The 26,737-nt window shown below is 41.6% G+C and overlaps 1 protein-coding gene across 3 annotated transcripts in view; it reads right to left on the reverse strand.

Annotated features, from left to right (window-relative positions):
* Window positions 1-26,737, reverse strand: part of FSD1L (fibronectin type III and SPRY domain containing 1 like) — a 58,983-nt gene that overhangs the window by 11,076 nt on the left and 21,170 nt on the right. For 2 of the 3 annotated variants that reach the window (XM_018565469.1, XM_018565468.1), the window contains exons 3-9: window positions 25,333-25,464; window positions 23,173-23,274; window positions 17,030-17,052; window positions 14,916-15,037; window positions 12,709-12,918; window positions 11,618-11,716; window positions 3,243-3,372 (exon numbers count right to left, since the gene is read on the reverse strand). In XM_018565469.1, coding sequence (XP_018420971.1) covers window positions 3,243-3,372; window positions 11,618-11,716; window positions 12,709-12,918; window positions 14,916-15,037; window positions 17,030-17,052; window positions 23,173-23,274; window positions 25,333-25,464 — 818 coding nt within the window. Of the gene's footprint in view, window positions 1-776; window positions 807-3,242; window positions 3,373-11,617; window positions 11,717-12,708; window positions 12,919-14,915; window positions 15,038-17,029; window positions 17,053-23,172; window positions 23,275-25,332; window positions 25,465-26,737 lie in introns of all 3 variants that reach the window. The other variant, XM_018565467.1, reaches the window with a different exon arrangement.

A 26,737-nucleotide genomic window follows, 5' to 3' on the forward strand; every position in this document is an offset into this window, starting at 1 on the left:
CTAAAGTTATGATTATTATGGCCCATGTTGGTCTTTGGGCAGTCGGATGTAAGCAGACACGTGTCCATTTTAATCTGATTACCTCCAATCCATACCATTTCAGGTTTAATTTTTGTTTTTAATTTTTCAGAACTTGCCGGATTCAGAGGTAATCAGATGTAAATGGACGCAAGTTAACATCGAGCTTCGATCAGGTCCGTTTGAGAAACTGACAGCTGGATGTGTGAAAGGCCAAAGGCCCCTTTCAGTTGTGTTCTGATCATATGTGCACAGATCCCCTGCAGATCGAAGCAGTAGGAAATGAATGTCACCACTGTGACATCTGCGCCCATCTAGTTTTTAATACACTGTATTACTTGTGGCTTTCTACATGAAGTGAGACCCCATTTGCATGTGTGAAAATAGAGAACACTATACTCAGTTCTCTTAAAACTTGAACAAATCTGTTCATCATACTTTCTACTAATCGATAATGTTTCAAATTACGTCTTATTCTCTCACTCGTCCTATCCCCAAATACAACCTTCACCAAAGATGCTGGTTTCCCCACAGCCATGGATATAGCTGTTGAGTACAGATTATACAGCTGAAACAAAATCACACTATATTAGAACAGTCTTTAGATGAGTGCTTTCTATGATCAAAGAAGAGGCTAGCCAGACCAATTGTATGACGTGTTAATGAAAATAAACTAGGGTTAGAAACAGTTGTATGCTAGAGAATCCAGGCAAGTCAGAAAGAGCTCCTAGTGCTACTCATATCTATATTGTCTTCACCTGGGACTGTTCTTCAACGTAACATGGCCACTGTCAGACAACAGAAATAGGCAAAATGGTAAGACATCTTGAGACATTTGATAATGAAGAGTAATGGAACACTTTGACGATAAGATTAAAACAGGAAATATGCCAGTCTGTTAGAATCAATAATGTTTCTTGCTAGAATATACAACTGGGGCTTTGACATTAGAGATGTTTCACTTTAAAGTTGTCATATTTTTTAAAGGTATTTTCAAATTAGAAGATTTAATGCATTATGCCCATATAAAAAGGGCAGAGGTTAGCGTGACCCTATTAAGGATGTGGAGGCCTACACGGCAATAAGGACTGTAGCATCAACTGAGAACACCGCAAGATTCTGTGACCATATTGACATGGAACAAAAGGGGATTGGAAACTTTACTGACTGGCCATCTGTATTTAGCTTTTCAGCTTAAAGCGGACCTTTACACTCAAAAATCAAATTCTACCAATGCATCCCTCTATGTATGATGATTAATAATAACATAAACATGTCCGGTGTAAAATGCTGTGATTTATGAAATACTTACACTTGCAGAGCATTCACTTCCTGCTTTGAAAGTGCAAATGACTTCAGTTTGCCAAAGCAATGCACACTGGGATTGCTTTGTCATCAGCAGAGCATTGCTGGGAAATCTCATCTGTAATCTCATGAGATCTCAGGGAAAGGCATTTTCTTCCCTTGAGATGATGTGCATGGTCACATGTCCTAGTCACATGTGCCAGAAATCGAGGAAGTAATAGCAAATAGAGCAATCTGCCCTTAGTAAACATGGCCATTGTCAGAAGACTGGGGAAGAAAAGAGAACTAAGGTATGCAAAGAATACAAAGCCTGCAATTATCTAGAAGTATGTGCTTGTAGATTGTCATTACTAAACATTTCTAAAGGTGTGTTTGTTGTTATTTTAAAGATATGGGTAAAGGTCCGCTTTAAAGAAAACCTTTATTGAGAAATGGGAGTCGCCACTGCTTAATGTGGCCTTACAGTGCTAGTTGCCTGTCTTATTTTTTTACAATTTACTAATCCTAAAAAAAACATTTACTAATTCTAAACAAGTATGTAGAAAGTAAAGCCAGAACCCCTAATCTTCATCCGTATTCTGAGCCAGAAAATGAATTGAAGCCACTGGATCAGAATGATAATCAGGAAGCTAGCATTTTCAGAAGAAGTCTGCATTGGCAGTCTAGGCAACTCTCTCAGCACTGGTTTACTTCAGTACAATCTTTCACACAGAGCCTTGAAGAACACTCAAGTGCATATTAGGCATGCAGGCCGAGCATTTGCTTTTGGCATTTGTGTTTATCCGATCTCAGTGAGAAAGAATAACTTTACTGAAAGCTAAAAACGCATATCTAAGCAAATAGTATAGTAGATCTTTGCTTTGAGAGTTACTATTAAAAATGGGTCTAACTAATGCCATACCGCATACTATACCATACCATACCATACCATAAACTCTTTATTGACTTCCTATTAGGGTTGCACAGATACCAAGTACAGTACTCGGTACAAGTACGAGTACATGTACCGATACTTTTGAGCTCCAAGACTACACTAGAGAAAAATTTAAAAATTAGGAGGCGGCTGTGATTTGTAAGGAGCAAACGGAGCTCCCGGGATTTGTACATCTCTGATTTAATGTATGATTTTGTTTTTTATAACTATAAATAAATGGATGCACAGATACCAGTTTTGCGAGTACGAGTACTGATACTTGCCGAGTACTTACAAGTACTGATACATTTTTGTTTATTGTCATGTGACGGTTTTTCTAAAACAATATCGACTAATGATTTCAGGACAGTGGTGGAGTGCCAGAGCCAGGTCCCACCTGCAACCGCTGCCACCCTGGTAGTTCTCATGAAAATGCCTAGTATCTGCACTGGTACTCGAAAAGTATCTGTGCATCCCTACTTCCTATTAATATTGAAATGCAGTTATCAAAAGCAAAGACAAATAGACACATGATTGTTTCCAGGATAATGCATGCCGCAGATCAGCAGAACATTACACAGGGGATTTTTTTTCTTTTGGATAGATGAGAGTTCTGGTTAGTTGAATGCCGGATAACAGAGAGTTTACTGTATATACTTTTCTGACACAAGGTTTAAAATCAATTGTAGATCACTATGTATGTTGTGTTTATTTTCTACTTTACTGTTTTTTCTGGAAGGTTTATTTGATATATAACTGTAAAAGCTTTATGAAATTAAATTGACAAATTAATATAAAACATAACCTTGATGAAAAATGATGTCTGATGAGAAGGCACAGAGGTTCTTATAATTAAGTAACTTGCTTTCCAACAGAATTCTTAAAATTTCACACTTGTTGACATTGCTAGCAAGTGTATCACCATTGGCACAGACTGACATATTCTCACAATTACACAAAATTTGATGACGACAGCCAGTACATATAGATATTCACATCTACCTACCTGCCTTTGTTCTCCTTTCCTTTCACTTTGCTTTCTTGAGTTTTACCAGCCAGAGGATCCCATTCTACATATGAGTCTTCCACCTTCAGGTTCAGATGGGATGATGTGTTGTCAAGGCCAAAGATTAGTGCTGTATCACAACAGTTGGAAACGTTAAACAGTTTGAATGCTGAGAAACAACATAGACTGCTGCTAAAAAAGATAAATATTAGTTTACTAAAGCCTTGATTTTTCCCAACTTGCAAGGGCAGGCCAAAAGGGCAGTAACTAAAGACCAGGATACCTCTTCTACCAACATTCAAGTCAATGTTACCCATACACACCCTATGGTTCTGGCAGAATGACCCTATAATCTACATGACTGCACAAATCTGGAAATAATAATGTGCATGGGGCATCAGTAGACACCTTTAGCCAGGTGTTGTACAGAAAAGAAGCATTCGCATGGGTTAAAAAAAATTGTCTCTGATAAGCCAGCGTCAAATGTGTCTGCAGAGCACCTCCCCCTCACATCTCAAAGCCCTTAAATATCTATGCATGCCCTAAGGGGACAATAGTGGCAGTCTCCTTGAATGGGGATCTATTGGCCAGGGGTGTCTGCCGAGGGGAGAAGGTGTCCAGAAATGCCCAAGCATGTGAGTGTGGTACGAATGATATTTTATAGCATGCTACTTCTGACAACTTGAAGAGTATTCCCTTACATGAGATGCTACATAATGATCATACACTTATCCTCACTCCTGATACAAACGTGAAACATTATTGAATAGCTGCCCAGTTGTCTGGCTTCTGGCTGGAAAAATGGGGGAGCTAATTGCACAAACCACATTTCCTCTTGAAAACAAAAGAAAAAGCAGAGTGTTTACTCATGGCAACTAACCAGGTTTACTGTTCCGTGTTCCCAGCAAATGATAGATGAAACCTAATTAGCTGCTGTTAATTAGCTGCTACTGGCTATAGCTCTACTTTGCTCTAGTTTTTATATACTGGCATTCATTATTTGATACAAGTGAACTGGTTGATTACTATGGACAGAAGCTGTACTTTTGCTCCAAGCCAGTCCCATTTTTTTTGATAAAAGAAAACAGCTATCTCAAATACATTCCACGCTTATAAACAGATCAAGTCTGTACCTAAAATTCTTATGCAAGCTAAGGTAACGGATTTAAATGTTAGGGACCCCCTGATATAAATGCAAACCATCATTATGGTAAACATGACAAACAGTGCAAGAAAAAAAGATTACCGTACTTCTAACATCTACGCTCAGGGCTTCAAAGCTCATCAATAGTTAGTTCAAGGCACATCTTGGCTGGTACTAATGTGAAGTGACTGTGTGGCGTGAATGTTCAAGAGAAGGTTGGTGTCTTTAGCCTCTATAATTCACTGTGTATCACAGTCTCATTACTATACTTTAAGACGAAAACCCCCAGGATAAAACACTTTCACTGGAGGACTCAGCCTATCATACATTTTTCTATCATGGTCATCCTAAATAATAGAAACACAATACAAAGCTTAAATAGCATGTACATATGAGCAGAACCTCCAATGTCTTTCATCTGCAGCTTAAAAAAAGTGATTTACACCAAAACATGATGGATAATTATTAGATTTATAGGGAAGCCCATTGTATGTATTAACATAGAAGGTTCACCTTGTCATGCAAATCAAACAATAACTTAATATGTTTTGAACATGAAATACAGCAACAGAATACAGTAGTCTTACAAGCAAAAATGCACCTTTTACCCTGCCTATTATCCAATGGTGTATGTGAGCTGCCTTAACCCACACAGGCGGGGGAGAGCAGCGGGGATCTAAGGAGAAGCATGGAGCGGCTCCAGGCAGGGAGGAGAAGATGACAGAAGCCGGCGGCAGCGGTGCCGGCAGGGAGGCGCCCGGAATTTTTGTTATTATTTGTCATCAGTGGCTTCTGAGCCGCTGGTGACAGCTATTATTTTACAGGGGAGAGTCAGGAGAATCCTTCTGGTACAAGTTCATGGTCGCTAAAGCGACCATGGGTTTATAGCAGAAGAGTAAAAGCCACCGACGTATGCCATACTGACGTGGCCAGCTGCTGTTGTGTTCCGCCTTATGCCATATGACGGTGGCAGCGAAAGGGTTAAAGGGTCAGGACACTCAAAAGTATTAATACAGTTCCAGGTGGGTTGATCTACCCAGTGGTTTCACATGTTCATTATGGCTCTGTACCCACCAACTTGCAGTTTTGTGTATTCTCGATAATTTTTGGCATTTTCACCCCTCCTGCTACATTCTCCAAAATATAAAACAAATAAAATATCCTACAGAGAAAGTGGCCTGTCTTGTAATGACTGCAACATCTTGGCAGGACTGGGATCTGAAGAGCTCTAAACATCAGAGTCCTTGAGAGATAGAAGAAACCATTAGCTCTAACTCACCAGCATATACTAAAAGGCATATTCATTTTAGGTGAGCTAAACCTTAAAATAACCCTGTCGGTCACTTGAATGTACACCATAACTTAAAAAAAATACTGCATTCACTAAGCTTTCCAGCTGCACGTTGCTCAAATAGCCAGAGTCTTCTTTTAGCAGGTATGCTGTACATGTACAGTACATACAAGTAACCGTGTGCAGACAGGGTTACTTTTAAGAAAACCTGCCAGCATTTTTAAAGTACTGAAATTAAAAGTCCTACCTGATATCAGATTACCCTTTATTAACCTGAAAACCCTCTTTACACCTGGGGAACATGGGGAACTTTGGTACTCAGTGGTTGACTTCTCTGACTTCAAACTCTATCCCCAGAGCTAAGCCCCAGATACCAATCTTCTTTCCAATGAGAGCACTTAAGCAACCGATAAGTTTACTCCATAGATAGTGGGACAATGTGTGAGTGAGGCTTAGCCCCACAGGTAGAGTTTACCTCTAAAGCCTAGGCTCTAGTGCAGCCTTTCTCAATCACAGTGTCACAGCACCCTGGGTGCCTTCTGGCTTTGTCAGGGGTGCCTTCAAATTTTTGCACAGTGTCATGCTTTTCCATGATGCAGACGAGCCAGTCGCCAGCAACATCGAAACCCATGATGCTAATCCAGGGCAGGCTGCATCCAGGACCTCCCCCAGCATTCAGAAGAAGATAGAAGTCAGCCTCTGCCCAGGCCTGCTCCATGTCCCACCCTCTGCCAAGCTCCTGTACCTTGGCAGGGGCAACAAGCCAAAAGTCTGAGGTCGAGGTACACAGGGGAAATCCAAGAAGAATAGTCAGGTCCAATCCGGGTCGAGGCAGGCAGCTAATTTTGGTAACGGAAGGGTAAGCCAAAGGGTCAGTAATCGGCAACCAGGTAGCTTCTCCATCAGGAGCCAATGGCGAGAGAGGCAGAGGGTGCGTGCTGGGAACCTCCCCCAGCAAGGATCACACCTGACACCAGTAACGGGCGTAGGCGCACCACGCGCGCGTCCCCGTGCCTGCGCGCACAGCCTCTCCAATCCTACAGAGAAAGTGGCCTGTCTTGTAATGACTGCAACATCTTGGCAGGACTGGGATCTGAAGAGCTCTAAACATCAGAGTCCTTGAGAGATAGAAGAAACCATTAGCTCTAACTCACCAGCATATACTAAAAGGCATATTCATTTTAGGTGAGCTAAACCTTAAAATAACCCTGTCGGTCACTTGAATGTACACCATAACTTAAAAAAAATACTGCATTCACTAAGCTTTCCAGCTGCACGTTGCTCAAATAGCCAGAGTCTTCTTTTAGCAGGTATGCTGTACATGTACAGTACATACAAGTAACCGTGTGCAGACAGGGTTACTTTTAAGAAAACCTGCCAGCATTTTTAAAGTACTGAAATTAAAAGTCCTACCTGATATCAGATTACCCTTTATTAACCTGAAAACCCTCTTTACACCTGGGGAACATGGGGAACTTTGGTACTCAGTGGTTGACTTCTCTGACTTCAAACTCTATCCCCAGAGCTAAGCCCCAGATACCAATCTTCTTTCCAATGAGAGCACTTAAGCAACCGATAAGTTTACTCCATAGATAGTGGGACAATGTGTGAGTGAGGCTTAGCCCCACAGGTAGAGTTTACCTCTAAAGCCTAGGCTCTAGTGCAGCCTTTCTCAATCACAGTGTCACAGCACCCTGGGTGCCTTCTGGCTTTGTCAGGGGTGCCTTCAAATTTTTGCACAGTGTCATGCTTTTCCATGATGCAGACGAGCCAGTCGCCAGCAACATCGAAACCCATGATGCTAATCCAGGGCAGGCTGCATCCAGGACCTCCCCCAGCATTCAGAAGAAGATAGAAGTCAGCCTCTGCCCAGGCCTGCTCCATGTCCCACCCTCTGCCAAGCTCCTGTACCTTGGCAGGGGCAACAAGCCAAAAGTCTGAGGTCGAGGTACACAGGGGAAATCCAAGAAGAATAGTCAGGTCCAATCCGGGTCGAGGCAGGCAGCTAATTTTGGTAACGGAAGGGTAAGCCAAAGGGTCAGTAATCGGCAACCAGGTAGCTTCTCCATCAGGAGCCAATGGCGAGAGAGGCAGAGGGTGCGTGCTGGGAACCTCCCCCAGCAAGGATCACACCTGACACCAGTAACGGGCGTAGGCGCACCACGCGCGCGTCCCCGTGCCTGCGCGCACAGCCTCTCCACCGCGCAAGCGTTGCGCATTGCGCGCCCGCAATCCCGGCGCCAGGGGTCCTGCCAGGAAGGGGAACCCGTGCCCCCCGCCGCACATGGCAACCCCAAGGAGAGGTAAGCCCCCTGGTACCCTGACAGGGGGGCACCTGATATGAACGGGAGGGCATTTAATGTGTAGGGGGCTCCTGATGTGAATGGGGGACTCTGATATGAAAGGGAGGACTTAAAGTGGAAGGGGGCTTGAAAGGGAGGGGAGCATTTGATATGAAACTGTGGAGCTCTGATGAGAAGATGGGAGTCTATTATTTATTTATTTTTTGTTTTGCATGGGGCATCCCTTAAAATCCATACCAGACGCCTATCTAATAAGTGCCTGGTGTAGATTTTGGGGGAGCCACATTTTATTTTTTATACTGGGGTGCCTGGAGATTTTGCACACTTTTAAACTAGAAAAAGGTAGAGAAACACTGTTCTAGTGAAAGGGTATGCTAGGGTTACGAGGAATGAAGAAAGGGCTTTCAGGTTCATAAAGATAATAGCCAACACCATGCAGACTTTTAACTCTAATAATAGCAAAAGCTGATAGGTTTGCTTTAAAGTGACATTAAAGGATACATTTTTTCCCCTCCCCCCATGTTAATATCAGCACTTACCTTAAATGATGTCTCTTAATCCGATCTTCTTTCCCCATGTTTTCATCTGTCCCTCCAGCGCTGCTGCGGCTCTCCGATTCAGCGCTGACTCATCTGTCCTTGCTGGGACTGCCTGTCCCACGGTGTCTGCATGCGGGTGCACGCGTCCAAAGACTTACCTTGCGTCTCTGCTCGTCTCCCGGCCGAGAATCCGAACTGCGCATGCGCCCGCCTCAAGATGCTTTGCAGCCGCCGGAGCAGTTTCGGATTCTCGGACAGGAGCGCGCAGCCGAAACAAGGTAAGTGTTAAGCGCTGTTAAAGCGTTTATTTCTTTACTTTTTGCCTATATCTACTGCTTGATTGCAGTAGATATAGGCAAAAAAACGGGAGGGTTTAGAACCACTTTAAGAATTATTTGTTTCATAGCTGCATTTTAGAAAAGTGTATTCATTTGGTATAAAAATAAATAAACTAACTAGAGTTTCCTGTATGTGCACATTTTAGTACTTAACATGTCCTTAGCTATTACCAAGCAATGAATGCGTAAACTGTAGGGCTGCAACAACTAATCGACATAATCGATTATAATCGATTATTGAAAAAGTTGTCAACTTTTTCAATAATCGATTAATCGGCTTCCGATCAGTTGGCCCTGTTCACAGCTCCACACGCTGTGCGCCGCACCTCCTCCCCACCTCACGCTCGCCACTGCCAGACCCGCTCGCATCCACGCTCCACACGCCGCACCTCCTCCCCGCCTCACATTTCCTGCCCATCCACATCCATGATCGGCACAGGGACACGGGGAGAAGTAGTAAGGAGGAGCAGGTGTGGGGGATGACAGCTGCTGATAGACAGGTCCGATCGCAGAAGCACGTTGCTGGAAGACTGCTCAGGTAAGCCTACACTCCCCCCCCCACATGGTGCTCTATAAATGTATTGCTGGGATTTGTCGTCCTCTATAGCTGATGGTACATTCTGCTGTACTGTATATTATACAGAGCATGAACCTGTACCATCAGCTATAGAGGAATACAAATCCCAGCAATACATTGTACGCTGTATGTATAATGTATTGCTGGGATTTGTTGTACTCCTCTATAGCTGGTGATATTCTGCATTGCGCTGTATAGAGGACTACAAGTCCCAGCAATAATACATTATACAGCGCAATGCAGAATATCACCAACTATTATGTACTATTGCTGGGATTTGTTGTATTCCTCTATAGCCGGTGCCATTCTGCATGCATTGCTGTATAATTTTACACTTTCCATTTCACTATATTGCACACCACACTATCTTTTTTACTTCCACCGCTCCAAGCTTGCTCCTGTGATGGACTACAACCTCAATACAAACTAGTAGTCCTATCACTGGAGCCATTTTTTAAACTTTATTTTATAGTTTATCCGATTAACCGATTAATCGAACTTAATAATCGGCTAACTAATCGATTTTGAAAATAATCGTTAGCTGCAGCTCTAGTAAACTGCTAGAGTAGACTGAAATGTAATCAAAAGGAATCAGGTTAATGTGCTGTGAGATGCACCGTGCTTCACATAAAGCATAGCTTGTTGTCACTTGTGCAGTTCACAGCAGATTTCTTATAGCCAGGTTAACTTCTTGCTGGCAATCACCTCATTTGCAACACACAGATAAATCTACAAAGGGTTACTCTCAAGTAGGGGTGAACTCAGGTTTTGACTGAACCCAGTCCAAACCTGAACTCCTCCGAACAAGGAAGTACTATAGGCACTACCACCCAATTAGCTGCGCTTCGGGCATTCCCTGCCTCACAGCTGCATGTAAACAAAAGTGCGGGATGCTTGTGATGACATAATTTACGTAATATAGACATGTAGCCATATAAGGTCAACTGCATCCAATGCCTTTGCTTACATAAAGCTGGGGAAATCCCCATCGGCAACTGATTGGGTGACATGGAAGAAGCTTCCTTCAGTGTTTAAGAGGAGCTCCTTCCGGGTTCAGAGGTGCTCAGTCTGAACCTGAGCATATCTCTACTTTCCAGTGCTGTGCAATCCAAAATCTCTTAAATAGTTAGGTCCTAAAGGTTTAATGCTGCCTATAAAATAAAGCGGTTGACATGTCTTTTTCAATGGCACTCTTTATTCTTTTATCAGCTCTCTAACATTTATCTTTAAAGAGTAACTATACACTAAAGGTGGCCATACACCAGTAGAATTTTGTCTAAAAAATTGTTTTTGGAATTTTCGTTTGATTTTCAAATAGTTAATGGGTTCCAACTGACGACCGATAGTCAAAATTTGTGAATGCGGTTTTTGTTTGAGAACTCCATTCATTTCCAAAATTAAATATAATGATCAAACAAAATTTTGAATGACATTCTGCAAGTCTCTTATTTTAAAATCTACCAGTGTATTTTTTTTTTTATATATATATTTAGTATATTTAATTTTTTTATTTTTCTGAATGTTTTAACATGATTGATAATTGACATGTTTCTTACGAAGGAGGATTATCATGCATTTCGGATTGGTCACTATGAACTATGCAAACATTTGGAACAGTAAAATGTATTGAATTTGTTCTTTGCAGACCAGGGTCCTATCTTGATTGAATTTTATACAAATTCAAAGTATGCATAGAGGCACTGACAGGTCTTGCAGCGGAGATAAGTCAAGGCATCCGCATTTTATTATATATCAAGTCTTGATAAAGATGGACTCCTTCAAAATGCTGACAATTAAATGTGGATGCCTTGCCTTATCTCCTCTGCAAGACCCGTCAGTGCCTCTTATGCATACTTTGAATTTGTACGGATATTTGTGTGAATGAGCACCTGGCATTTACCTTACAAATGGTGGTGGCTACCCCTTGGACTGCAGATTTAATTTCAGGTATAATATTAGTCTGTACTTGAAAGGCTTGTATTTATTTTGTATGTATGATCCCGGTTTATTATGAGTTTTGCATCTACAGGACAATTAGTAAGCTGCAGGACATAGAAGTAGGCTGGCTAGAGTTAAACTTTTCCTACCAAAGAATTAAATAGAAGACTTTCCCCTCCCATCCATATTTGTTATGGCAAGATCAAAAATATTAAACACATTTGTTTTTCCAGTAGTATTATTACCTTTGGTTTCCAGTGTGACTGGGTCTGAGTATTCCCCTGCTACAGCTTTGTTGCATGCTCGTACTCTAAAGTTCATGTATTTAGAGTCAAACTTCAAACCTGCAGGTGAACACAATAAAGAAGTAGAAGATAGAAAGACATGCAGTACAAGAAAATTCTCGCTTTCATCAAAGGTCGCCATGTTAAAAAAGAGACTATATTGTTAAACTGGAAGGAATAACTGTATCCTGGAAAAACTCATCTCTTCAGGGAAGCCTATCCTACCTCAACATAATAACTGTCCTTTTATTTCTTCCATTAGCTCAACCCAGGCATATATTACCTTTTGTGACACTACCCCTCCTACTAGATTGTAAGCTCTCACAAGAGACCCTCACAGGACCCTCCTATATTATTGTAACTGTACTGTCTTCCTCCATTTTGTAAAGCTCTGCGCAAACTGTTGGCGCTATATAAATCCTTTATAATAGTCTGGTTAGAAATATTTGTGTCTGTTATGTTTGCGAATTTACCCATGTCTGCGTACGACTGATTGGTAAAAATAAAAAGGGATATCTACATTTTATTGTATGTTATACTGATCAATGCATTTGCATGCAAACTGCCCTAGGTAATGCCCACATAAGATGAAATAGGGACCTTAGATTGTACACTTCTTGAGGACAGGGATTGATGTGAATGTGTATCTATGTAAAGCGCTGTGTAAATTGTCAACGCTATATAAATGCCTGTAAAAAATAAAGATAATGAGCTCCATGATTGAAAGTGCAGAACTGAAATCCCAAAAATTAAAGGGGCAGGCCAGGGACTGTCAAGCTCAAGAGAAAAGTTGGATGACACTGAATGTCCTTCAGGAAAAAAGGAGAGCTTTAGCTAAGTTTGCTGAAGCTTCTAATGTACACTGAGAAGATCATACAGAGTAAGAAATGTAAATACAGGAAAAAAAACCCGGTGTAAGACTGAAGGTAAGGTTGAGGTTTGGCTTTAAAGGATGATTAATAAAAGGATGAAGTAATAAAAGTACAGTTAACCTTCAAGTGTATGTTACACTCAAAGCTGCTGATATAAAAGACGAATTAGGTCACACTTACCAGAAAGTGTATGCTCTGCGCCCTTTATATTATCTATGGTTTCCCAGCACCTCTCATCTTTAACTCTTGGAAGTCCATCGTAGTTTGTTTTCCTATATTCCAGAACGTAATGGTCAATTTTGTTATCTTCTTCAGGCATTCGCCATGACACTGTCACACAATTGTCAGCCACTATACAGTCTGCTGGGTCAATCTCTGGTGCTTTAGGCACTAAATAATAAATAAAGGGTGTTAAAGTTAATTTATGTGCACCGATGATATTATCAGAGAACTGGATACAAGTTCTTAAAATATACAGCTGTATAAATTCCCTGGTTATAATTGCTTTTTGAAGAAGTTTTGAGGGCTGGGCAGCATCATATTATGAAACATTGAGATGCTAAGATGCAGAAACTTGAGAACTACTTGGTGGCTCTTTTCAAGCAGCTGATGGGTGAAGATGAGAGTTGCACTATCCCCCCTGGTTATTACAGCACACTGAATGCAGGGGTTTGTAATCTACTAGACCCGTGGTTCTCAACTGGTGGGTCGCGACCCCATGTTCAGTGAGAGGCTGCTCAGAATTTCCCCTAGCGCAGCACTGTCAGTTCTCACATCGAGCAGCCATTCAAAATATGCTACCTGGTGCCGAGTGTCAGCTTGAGGTGAGGAGGGGTGAGGTGAGGTGGGGTGGGGGTGTGGCCACAATGGAGCTCCATCCATACATGCATTGCTTACAACTCCCTCCCGTGTTCTGTAGAGGTGCCTGCATCGGAGTGATGTCCCATTCTGACTCCCGCCACCTCTACAGGGCACGCAAGGACCAACAAGCAATGCACATATGGATGGAGCTCTGTCACAGCACAGCAGCCCACACTGGACCCCAGGCTGAGGATCAACTCCAGGTCTTGAAAGATAGGGAGACTGGATAGATCTTTAAAAAAAAGAAAAACAAATTAAACTTTTTTTTGGAGTGTGTAAATGTACAGTATTTGTGACAGAATGTCTGTGAGTGTGTAAGATTGTGTCTGTCAGTTTTTTTGAGGGCCCATTCACACTAGTAAAGTGCGGTCATTTCACAGTCCCATGAGATTAATGCACTGTACCACGCCTTGCCTCTAACTCGCATTCTGGTGCTGGAGGCGCCCACAGTTCAATCGCCAGCACCGGAACACGCGGTACAGCAATGCCGTGTGTCCCAAGGACAAATGTGGGTCCTGAGGTTACACAGGTTGAGAATCACTGTACTAGAATAAACAAGCCCTTTAATCAAAAACTGTGCCCTTGGGGTTTCATCTAAAATACTATAGGCACTGACAAAATGTCTTTGAAAAAATCATATTGCTCCTGGTAAGAAAGTCGTACCTTTCAAGTTGTCGGATATAAAATGTACGGAATATTAAGAGTCTTAAGTGGAAATAGGTATTCATTTACACAATTACAATCTCTAAGAGAACAGCCTAATAGCTCCACACACACATATGAAGCATTAATTTACAGAAAACACAGTCAAGGTTGATCATTGGAATTTGCTGCATCCTTAATTTTTAAAGGAGGACAAAGAAGGTCATCTGACTAATCCTATATACTGTTGCAGCATTAGCATAAGCACTTCTGCAGAACATGAACAGTTCATCAGATCCAAAATGGAAAAAGAGCTGAATCAATTATTTATATACTTTGTAGAATGTCTAATTTTAAATCAAAGGTTTGAGAATTCCTAAACTAACAAACATAACACTAACGCAATATGGAAAAATATAGTTAACATACAGCAATGCCAAAGGGGTACCTAATGACATATGCCCTTGTCTGCATTATGGCAAGAAAAAAAACGGCCAGTGGCGTAGATAAAAGCTGAACTCTCAAGAGAACATCACTGCAGTATTGTGGCCAAGAATCTAAAAGCTGGAACTGTAATGTGCTGTAGTAAACTGAGACAATTTATTATGAATCATACTCTTTTTAAGCATTTTTTTCTAGATCTGTACAATAAGGTGATCAGTTGAAATGTATTAAATACGCTGAAATGTGTTATATAAGCACTTCTACTTATGCATTTCTTATCTCATACATGACTGTAATTGAAATCACTGCATGGATTTATGTATAAAAGACATGTGAAACACATTCTTCTGTTTTACGTGCCCTTCGATCTTAATCTACTGCTTGGCTAAACAAATACATTTTACTGAAAATAAGCATAAAAACAATATAAACCACATTACCTGGTAAGAATTTTAGGCCCTGGATCATTTGCCTTTCCTGGGAAAAATCCACCATTAAATATGTCATGTTGTCACTGACTTTTGGTTTCAGTGATAGACGAAAAGCTGCAGCCATTGTAACCCTACAATATAAATGTAAGATGAGAATAAGCAAAAAGGGAACAGGCATGGACGTCTCTGCTGCTACAGCCATTTATATGCTCTTTGGTTCTTTGTTATTTGTCTCTGATACCACAGTTCACCAGAAGCACTCCAATACAGCACCATGCCTGTACACCTCAAATCCAGTAGTTAAAGTAGAACTAAAGCCCAAACTGTTTGTTTTTTTTAGTTTTGGATAGAGTAAGCGAGGATGTCAGCTTTTACTCCCTCTGTGTGCAATTGTGGAGATATTACTTTACTTAATGACTGATAGCCACAAAAGGAAGTAAAAGGAACTACCTCCAAAGTGAGGGAAATCCCTAGTGGTCAGAATTAGTATTCCTACTTGAGGATTTCCCATCTAGTCCTGTTCTGATGACAACTCCAAATTTGGGATTTTCTTTCACTTTCAGTGATAATTATCACCAGGACAGATAGAGGGTGAATTTCCTAACAGGAACACAGACAGCAACAAAAACCTGACAGGTGTTCTAATCCTTCTCCACTCTATTCAAAACTGAAAGAAAAGTTCTGGCTTCAGTTGCACTTAAAACCACATTGTGAACACTCAGGTACACTTATAGTAAATGCCAAAAATGTCTTATTTAGAAGAGCTTAAATGGATATTTTACTTTTTTTGTTCATTGGGAAAACTTCACTGTTATTGTCAAACTCATAAAGTGCGGAAAATCAAGAAGGATTCTGTTACGAAGTGATGAAAAAACACTCATATATGTCGCCTTGAGGAAGGCGTGGCCCCAAAACAATGGCTTATATGACGTATGTGGCATGATTGCAATACAAAAAGGGAACAAGAATTCACACTCTGATTCCTATGAGTGCTGGTGATTTTCTATTCAATGATTTTACAAACAGGTGCCCAAAATGAACCCCATCCAAAAATAAAACTAGATCAGGATGACCAATCACATGTGCGTTTTATGGTAACACATGCTAATACCTGTTCAATGTGTGCCAGTATGTTGCGCTTGGTTTGTGGTGGTGCTTTAACACTTTATCCTAGCGCAACTAAAATTGGTTGAAACCTGCTAATACCTGTAACGAGTGGTAATGAGTAAACCTAGGGGTTTTGAGATGCCATTCATTTTAAATGACACCCTAAGGGTGTGCTGCCAGTCTATTCACAATGAAAGGGCGGCTTTAACGCAGTACACCTTAACACACAAAAAGGCATTGCATGAACACACATACGTTAACACAACACATAGTTTAAAAGGGTTTTAAAACGTAGTACTTGGTTCCGCTACCACTGTACTCTTTCCCATAATACTGTAAACAGTCATGAGTCAAAGCTGGTACTCCGCAGTTGGCTCATGTTCTTATACATAAGAAAAGTGTTCTAACTTCCTTCTGGAGGTAGATACTAGGGATGCACCTATACCCGTTTTTCAGTATCGAGTACCGATATTTTTTTTTCCAGTACTCGCTGATACAGAATGCTAATACCGGAAATCTAATTAAGGAAGCCGGGCGGCGTGTAATGACTCGCCGCCCCCAGCTTCCTGATTGGCCGAGAAGCCGGCTCCATGCTCTCTGATGCTCCCCGGGCAATCAGGAAACCGGAGTGGCGTGTAATGACTCGCCGTCTGGCTTCCCGATACCGGAAGTTCCGGTATCGAAATAAGCATTAGGTGTATTTGGGTGAGTACGAGTACTCGCCTAAATACTCAGTATCGGTGCATCCCTAGTAGATACAAAATACTTGTTATAACTGATAAGAGTCCCAAAGCTGCCTACATTTCTGTAAATGTTCCCAGGTTCTGTAGAACTCACTTATAAACTGTAACCAGACACTTTTTTTGTACAAGGGACAGAACACAGACATAACATACAAGGACAACACAACAGTTTAACACCATTTATTTCAAGAGAGGGAACAAAAGTCAAGACATTCAGAGGAAAGAGTCAAATATGTTTGACAGAATAAGGCAAAGAAGAGATTGGTACTGTACCTATCCTTGATCTGTCTGGCAGCCTTGGTGCAAGAAGAAGAGAGAAAGCAAAGTTAGTGCCTCCATGCAGGTATAAAAGGTCAGCAAACTCCATGCAGGACTTAAGGGAAAATGTACAGAACCCGCACCCATTCCTTATAGAACATACAAGTGATCATAATGTGAGTCAGGTCTTGAGGGAGAAAAGAAACTGGGGTTAATTGAGTTAGCATTGTGGTTAATCATCAGGCATCAAAAGAAAGGAAACATTAAACAATTACCTGGAGTGTTAAAGGTCAATCAGTAAAGTGTTTCAGGGTGCACTTGAAAGAGCATATCAGTATAATATCGGTATGACAATTCATGCTACCAGTACATGGTGCGATTTTTTGCCAAACAAAAAAACAATTGTAGAGTTACTTGTGATAGTCAATACTGTATGGGTGCCATAGGATTGCCATTTTTAGCATCAGACAAACATATATTCTAACATAATAGACTTTTCTTTAATTGCGCGTTACATGATTTGCAAAAGTAGTAAAATGATGTTTTCCTTGTGTAAGGGTTTCATAATACAATATTCCCCACAGTATGCACAAAACTGCTTTACTGAAATGAAGCGTGCATGTTGCTGAATGGTTAAAGACATTGACAGGTCTATTCACAAGAGGGTGAAGAGTGTGGAGAAGGCAGGAGAAGTGAACAATCTAGGACAACATAGCTGAACTGGAAAAATTCTCCAATTCAGCTCACTTTCCAGTTCAGCTAGATCAGGGGTGACCACAATTTTTTTGTGTTAAGATCTACTTTTCAAATGATGAGCTCAATGAGATCTACTAATGTTTTTTCATGATTTTTTGTATTCGCAAAACAAACACATTAAAATGCTTACTGGTAAATGCTTATGGGAAATACACATAAAGAACTGAGATTAGTATTGTGACTGCAGAGCTGTGTGTTAGAGAGCCAGAAGATAAACATTACTCAGTCAGGTAAGAGTAAGCATCATTAAGCAATATACATGTGTGTGCACGCCTTGGTTAACAACTTAATTTTGCCAGTAGTAACTACCTGCTTCCTGGCTCCTCAGGTGCGCTGGTATGTACGACGCTGCAGGCGGGGTGGAGCGGGCCAAATGTGTCCTACGCTACGGGCCCAATGTATTGGATGCTGCAGGTGGGGAGGGAGTAGTCACATTGTGCCAGACGCTGCAGGCTGAGAGGGGCAGGCCAAATATGTCTGAAACTGTGGGCAGGGAGAGGCAGCCCCAAATGTATTGGATGCTGCAGGCAGGGAGGGGCGGGATGAATGTATTGGATGCTGAAAACTGAGAGGCGGGTCAAATGTGTCTGACACTGTGGGCAGGGAGGGGCGGCCCAAATGTATTGGATGCTGCAGGCAGGAAGGGGCGGGACGAATGTGTCCAACACTTCCGGCTGCTCTAGCACAGCAGCAGGGAGCTCGGGACAGGGAGTCGACTCACGATCTACCAGCGTTAGCTTTGGGAACGACTGGTAGATCGTGATCGACCTTATGGGCACTGCTGTAGATTGTTCACTTCTCCTGCCTTCTCCAAACTCTTCACCCTTTTGTGATTAACCCTGTTAGTCTTTTTAATGTTCTCAGCTCTACATGTTAAATGTTTAGCTAAACTTAAACATCAGTGTGTGTTAATGTATTAAATGCCTTGTTTATTTTTAACTATATAGGTGTGCAGTAATCCAGTGTGAAACTTTGACTCCTTGTGCAGGAGCTTCCTGTTATAAAAAAACAGTCACTGCTGTTCTGTGTACTTGTGTGGGGTGGCTGGTCTTGTCTCCACCCTCCTCCTGTACTTTTCTGCAGGCAGCCTTAGTGGGTGGGGCCTGTTGGGTCGCTCCACACATCTCTGCTCAGAGTAGTGCAGTACAGTAATGATGTCCCTACTACTTCTACAAAGTTATAACTGGGTTTGCAATGGTTTTATATCTTTTGTGGCTATTGTGGAATATATTTACATGAAAGCTTTTGTACCTGAAGTTCAGCTTTAAGTATCTTGGGCAAGTAAGCACAGCAGTCCCCAATTGTATGTAGGGCCCTTCCTGTGTTTCAGGAGCACTCACGGTGACGGCTGTGGCTGAAGTGTGTATTACCGTTTACCTTCCTCATTAAAAAAAATGCTATAATATATTTTATTTTAAGGGTGCATCAAACATTACCAAAAGAAAGTCTCAGTTGTCCCAAGAAAGCAATTTATGTATCACTTCAGCATCTTATAGTTACAATGTAAGTCAACAGACTTATAGCTGAAATGTATATATCACTCTAGCCCATAGGGACTATACAGCTGCTGACTGGGCCCTGCAAATGCACACTGCGGGCACATTGATTTTGTACGGCTGTGTCTGTACTCTTTTGGATGGCTGGTTCCACCATGAATACGGACCAGCCATAGGGGTGAATAAACAAGGAGGTACAGGGTACCACCTGGACTTTTTTCATGTGAAAAGAATGTGGCACCAAACAAGGCCACACAGTTAAGATCTCTAGGCAAGTATATTGCCATCAGTTACACTGAGGAGTTAGGAGGGAAGCCTTAAAAGGACAAATTAACTGAAAGTCCAGTTGTCGCTATTTTAGCACAGGTATAAAGAAGCAACACCACAACTCCACTAGTTCAAATTACCGAATTTTTCGCTCCATAAGACGCACTTCTTTTCCCCTAAAAGGAGGAGAAAATGTGCCTGCGTCTTATGGAGCGAATACGTATCGCCTGACGCACGAGACATGCAGTTTCGGGCGCCGGACGAGTATTTTTTTTTGTACATTCAGCCCTGCTCCTGACAAGCAGAGCTGAATGTACAGTGGGAGCCGCTGCTCGTTTAATACAAGTGATCTAATTAGGTCCCTTGTATTAAATCGAGCGGTGGCGATCGTGTCCGCTCCTCCGGGGGACCGTGACCACGGCATAGGAGCTCACCATAGAGCCCCTTGAGCAGATGAAGAACGTCATTCTTCGTCTGCTCTGTGAGATTACTGAGACCATGACGCTGTAATCACATCGCCACCTGTCTCAGCGGTCACTAACTGCAGCTTCTGTCACAGGATCACAGAATGCCTGGGTCCTATGGACCGGAGCGCCTTATATATTCACCTAATTCAAAACAACATTTTGGTCCTTAACCACTTAAGTACTGAACGTTTATTTATATATGTTTGTACTAAAGTTCCTGAAACTGCAGCCACGATCTTGGTATGCTTTTTCCAGCATCCGGCTTTCACATATAAGTGATCAGGCGGCTGTAGAACCACCCGATCACTTGAAAAGTGCTGAAGAGCATGTGCCCCCTTCTGGTTATCCATGGCTCTGCTGTTTCTCATGCAGACCTGGTACTGGCACGGTGGGTGTTGGCAGGTCCAACATGGATCGGAGGGAGGTCAGCACAGATCTACTGTCTGATCTCCTCTCCGGTTACTGAATCCAGAAGTGATGACAAATTTGTCACTTCCAGTGTCAGCCTGTCATTTCTCTGGCTGCTGTGGTCGGAGAAGAAGCTGATGAAGCATAATCTGTGCTTCATCTGGTTCAATAGGGTCTGTAGGCCCCTGATGTCCTAATAAAGAGGGCCTGTTGGGCCCCTATGTGACAACAATAAAGATAAAAAAAACTGATAATGAGTTCTGCCAGCACAGTACAGAAAAGGTTAATTATGGTAAACTTGAGCCTCCCCAGCTTTCCCCATTCAGTTCCAGAAGAACATTCAGTTTAGAGGAATACTTTTAATTTAAGAACGAGCAAATAATATGTGTCCCTGTACTGAGTGCACATTTGAAACAACTCCACAGCTTGTGCCGTTGCTTCATCCTTGCTTGTAATTCTGCAGTTTAAAAAAAAAATATTTTGTGGTGACAAATAGCTATGAGAACTTCAAATCATTTGCTGAAAGATCATAGATGAAAGACAAGAAAATATATGGGCAGGAATGCTGTTTCATGTCTGGTAGGAGAAATGACCAACAAAGATGCAATTGAGCAGTGCTCTTTATCCGGTGACTGTGAGTTACTGTGACACGTATTGTAAACAGGTCCTCTCACTTCTCCTTGCTTTGTGATGTCAGCATTACGCTCCAGTGCTTCCCAATGCCACTGATCTATTCACTCTTCACTCTGTGTTCTTTTACGGCATCATATTAACGGCCAGATGAATTTAAAAGCAAACAAGGCCACAATGGAACTAAGCTCTGTGTGGAATCAGAACTCACTACACTGTCACATGTATCTTACATTTTAAAGACAGATTCATCTCCTAATTGCTTAGCTTTATTAACACTTAAAGTGACATTAAACTCAGGAGTTAAATCTTAAAAATGCATTCAAGCACCATAACTATTAACAAAACTGTATCTTCTTTGTGTATCACTCAGCTGTAGATCCTCAAAACATCTCTGAATTAATGCTGACACTGTCCTTCCTTCTGGAGGGTGGCTGCTTGTGTTCCCTGTGGTCCCTATGTGTGTTGTAAAGTAGCCACCGCTCCAAGCTCGCTCCTGTGATGGTCTACAATCTCAATACAAATTAGTAAACTGAACTGCATTTATTCTGTAATTAATGGAATGCGTTTATTTTACAATGGGCTGAGACCATGGACTTTTGTATGGAACTTTTAAACCAGACATAGTAAGGGGCTGATTTATAAAACTTCGCCCAGTTTACATTCTCGAGGCACTTCCACCACTAGATGAAGTGGAGGAGCTTGGGAAATTCCAGTGCTCATCAGCACCATCTTGCACGGCTAGTGCCATGAGAATGGTATTTGCACAGCTATACGCTGGGCGGAAGATTAATAAGTCAACCCATAATTATTATATTGTCACGTGGACATGATTACAGGGATAAGTGCAAGCAGAGACCTAAGCTGGCTTGGTGGATATTTTAGAAATAGCTACAACCCATAGTATATTTTTTTTAGCATTCCAACTCTACAATAAACTACTTGTGTTTTATCTAACATTTAATACACTACTTAACATGGAGCTTGCACCACTCACATCTACTGGTACAGAAGAGTGAAATAGACAAGTTTATAGCAGTGATGGGCTATGGGATGGTGGGCCCATGCCGTTTGACAGTCCTCTCAGGACTTTTACTATCTGGAATATGCATTACTTTCAGAGTTAACTCCCTCCCGTGATGCATTCTTCTTTCCCTTTCTCTTTTCCTCTTGCCCCCCCCCCCTCTTTCTTTACCATGAAGTTTTCACCATCCCAGTCCATTCTATATATAACCATCCACATTCAACAATGTGTGTATACCCCATCCTTTCTTTACAAGTTTGGTTGTCGCTACAGGGACTCCTCCTTCCAGCATCCATTCTCCTGGCCTGTTGCGCCTTTGCCGCATGTTTGCAGTACCTTTGCCTCTTTAACCACTTGCTCAATGTATAATTTGGTCTGTACAGGCGCTAGTTATTCTCTATAGGGTACATGATTGGGATGTTTCCCCAGCTAGTTCTCAGGAACTGAAAAAAGTGAGGACTTTGAGTATGCTGGGTGCGGGTTGTGCAATGTCTGCAATGCCTGTTGTATGTGTGCCCTTATGTCCCTGACTTTTATGTTCATAACCGTAACTGTGACTAGGAGACACCCTTGTACATCTTTGTACCTATCTGTGCTAAGTCATAAATAAAAAAAAAATAGACAAAATGCAATGCAGGATTTTAACAGTGATGGCACTGAAAGCAAATCCTGAATTCATAGCTATTGCTCAACAGAAGAAAAATGGTTATTGAAGGCAGGTGATAACATAAAGAGGTCTAACAATTTAAGTGTAAAACCTTGACGAATGGCAAATGGAAATTATAAATGTATAAACAAGTGAATCAAATTACATACATCACACTACATACCACAATGTTAACATTACATAAGTCAAAAGTAAAGCTCATTTTGTTTTACAAATCTTTAATCATTAGGTCATGCAATTCAGTAGCAGTTTATTTATGTATTGACATTTGCAGTGGAGAACTTAATGATATGTGAATACTGTATGTAATACTGAAAATAGTTATACTTGTATAAATGGTGTTTAGGCTCCTCTGTGGAGCACCCTCCCACTGTGCATGTAGAGAATGGTAGAGGAAATTGTCTTAAAGCTTTCTCATCAAAGTCACATTTCACATTCTGTACCTTGGTAAATTCCTCAGGCTCCTTTATGTCCATGGTCCGTGAAGCAAATTCTAATAGCTCCTCTGAGCTCTCCAGGGCATTCGTACACTGGGACAGCTGATTCTAGATCAAAATGGAGAAAAGAAGGGGGAATGTAAGTGTGAGTGTTGAGCAAAGTTAAATGATTGAAAAAGAAATGTAACAAAAATAGCACAGCTTTTCTGTCACATGTCAAATGCTTCCAGAGCACAACAACTCTACTTTGATTTACTGCACTGGTAAGTTGATTTTATACTGTCTATAGGGGAGGTTTAAAGCCCTAGGTGGCCAAAGTTATATGGAATTAAGTAGCCAGTTTGCGCATCACCATGACCAATGACCCCTCCTGACCATTCATACATTTCCACAATCCCAATTCTATAAGCTAGTCGTGTCTGCTGAGGACTGATGGTGCCCATAGCCATGTGCTAGGGATCCTCCAATATCAAACTTTACTTTACAAATAGATTACAGAAGGAGTGGACAAATGAATATAGAATCAGGACCCAGTCTGTCCAATCCAGAAGCCAGCAGGATATTTTTAGGAGTCAGCTCCATTGACAACAACTAGAGAAAACCTCTAAAGATAGGCGCCAAATTATATTTTTAAGGATCTTTGACCACCTGGCTCCTGGGATTTGTCCAGCCCTGAGTTAATGTATCTCAAATTAACACACTACAGTATAACCCAGTCATCATTTTAGAAAAAAACATTATTCTTTCCATGAAAAAGGAGCATATTGTCTATGGTGTCTCCATGCAAACCACAGTCCAGTAAAAATGTGCAATGTTCTGGCTCACTCGTGCAATGGGAACATCCACTGCTTTCTTCCTCCATGAGCTCTGCTGTAAATCAGCACGATGTTGTAGAATAAGTAGCCAAGGATGCATAGTTTTTAGGGTTGCACAGATACCAAGTACAGTACTCGGTACAAGTACGAGTACATGTACCGATACTTTTGAGCTCCAAGACTACACTAGAGAAAAATTCAAAAATTAGAAGGCAGCTGTCATTTGTAAGGAGCACACGGAGCTCCTGGGATTTCTACATCTCTGTTTTAATGTACGATTTTGTTTTTATAACTATAAATAAAGGGATGCACAGATACCAGTTTTGCGAGTACGAGTACTGGTACTTGCCGAGTACTTACAAGTACGAGTACTGATAAATTTTTGTTTATTGTCATGTGACAGTTTTTCTAAGACTAATGATTTCAGGACAGTGGTGGAGTGCCAGAGCCAGGTCCCAGCTGCAACCACTGCAACCCTGGTAGTTCTCATGAAAATGCCAAGTATCTGTACTGGTACTCAAAAAGTATCTGTGCATCCCTAATAGTTTTGTAAAGGGGGTTGGGTGTTTTCATTTTAAGAAGGTAAAAATGTTTACAGGATAGTTACGGATTTTAAGGGTTCTTCATTTAAACCAACACACTGCTTTTTAAAGTCCCAGCATCTTGTTACAACATCAGCATTGTAATAGGAATACATACTACAGTTTTTTTATATAATGCAATCAAAGCTTTCTTGAAAAAATCAATTTTATGTAGTGAGTGCTGCCTTCTGTCTGCTCATCACTTTCAACAATTTCCTGGATTCCCAGTGTGCTTTCCATCTCTTTCCCTGCTGCTTGGTGTGATGCAATCTCCATTTCTCAAGACTACATAGCCAATAGTGCATTTCTTCCAGCAAGCAATGATAATGTTACATTGTGGGAAGTTTAGACCATGAGTTGTGGTTTAGAAGGCAGGCTTTGTGAGAGGAGTGACACATGGAAGTGCATTTGTGAAATTGTATCACTGCATTGACACATCCTATGGACACCATCAATAAGTACATTTACAAACTTCTAAATAAATATGGTTATTAGGAGTGGGACAGAACTTATGGCAATTCAATATAGCAATACATATTTATGTATAGTTTTTGGCCATAGCTACCCTCCAAAAGTAAGGACAGTATCAGCATGAATTCAGAGATGATTTGAGGATACACAGACGAGTGATACAGAAATAAGGTACAGTTTTAATAGTTAGGGTAATTGCATTTTTAAGACTTAAATTCTGAGTTTAGTGTCGCGTTAAGCAATTCTGAGGGCTGCATGAGGTAATCTGAAGTCTAAAGTAGAGTCAAGCATGGCCTCACCTGTAACTCCTGGGTTTTGTGTGCTTGTTCCTGCTTTATTCTATTAGTCATGCTCTCTTTCATCTCATCTAGCACAGAGTAAAGGCCATCAAACTCTTCCTCTAGGTCAGACAAAACCTTGGTTGAATTTCCCTGGAAAATGATAGCAAAAAGCATGTCACAATAAATGGAAATAATAAATATGTATAAATAAAAATGAATGATACATCCAGTTAGGACCTGGACGTATAGACGTATAGAAAAATCTGGGCTGCTTGTGCCCATAAAACACAATTGTCACTTGGGCAATAATTTGATGTGTTTATAAACACCATCAGAACCCTGAAATAAAGCCCAGCTTTAAGAATATATCCTGGTCCGAAAAAATAAGGCTGTTTCCAAGGATGCCTGCTGCGTACACACAATATGTGATCGGTTTAATGTCATACTGCATACCTGTATAATTTAGATATTTAAAAAGTGTATCTAAACCCCAAATCAGCAATATAAGAAATTGCAGCTTACCAGTCCTTAGATGCATTAGTATTCTTTTTTGTATAATTTTTTCCCCCCCTTCACTTTCACCTAGTGGTCCTGCTAATAACACACTTCTTGGGCTAGGGTGGCTACACTCACTCATTCCACTGTATTTCTGGAGGAGTAGCGTTGTCGCTCTAGGCTGCTCTCCACATATGGACTACAAACACATCTTCCTCACTTCATCTCCATTATATGGGAGACAGGTTAGCTTATAGTTTGCAGAAGATAGCTTACAAGGATGATAACACATTTTATCTCACCAGAAGGATCGTGACATCGACCCCGATTTATTACCTTTTCTCCACAAATGTTCTTTATGTTTCGGCATTGTCAGGGAACCAAGGATGCCGCTCCTTACCAGGCTCGCCGGGTGCAGGCGTAGGGCACCGGGTTCTCCTCCTCCTGGCATTACTCCTGGCGCTGGGGCCGCCGGCGCACATGTCCGAAATGCGCGGCGCGGTATACAGGCTGTGCGCGCGTAACACACCACTTAGCGCTTTCAGCTGCTAGTCAGGCAACCAGGGGGTGATCCTGGGTTTCCCCTGGGTATTTAATCCAGTCAGAGCCTTGGCTTGTTGCTGAGTTTTTCTGCCTCTATGGTGTGATCGCCCAGCTCCCTGTGTGTGAACCTGTTGCTCCCTGAACACTTGCCTGAACTCCCGTTATCGACCCTTCTGCCTGCCTTCTCACTTCTGAACCTAGCTGCCTGCCTCGACCCGGATTTGGACCTGACTACGCTTTTGGATTTCCCTCTGTACCTCGTTCTTGGAATTTTTGTCCCTGCCAAGGGGTTCCACCCACGAACCAGCCGTACACCCGTGACAATATTACAATCATTGTTTTTAATATTTTGTAGGGATGGGGGCGGGGGGTGAGTTTATGATCC

This window comes from Nanorana parkeri, unplaced genomic scaffold (genome assembly GCF_000935625.1).
Source record: "Nanorana parkeri isolate BGI_ZX_2015 unplaced genomic scaffold, ASM93562v1 scaffold850, whole genome shotgun sequence".
Classification (NCBI taxonomy): Eukaryota; Metazoa; Chordata; class Amphibia; order Anura; family Dicroglossidae; genus Nanorana; species Nanorana parkeri.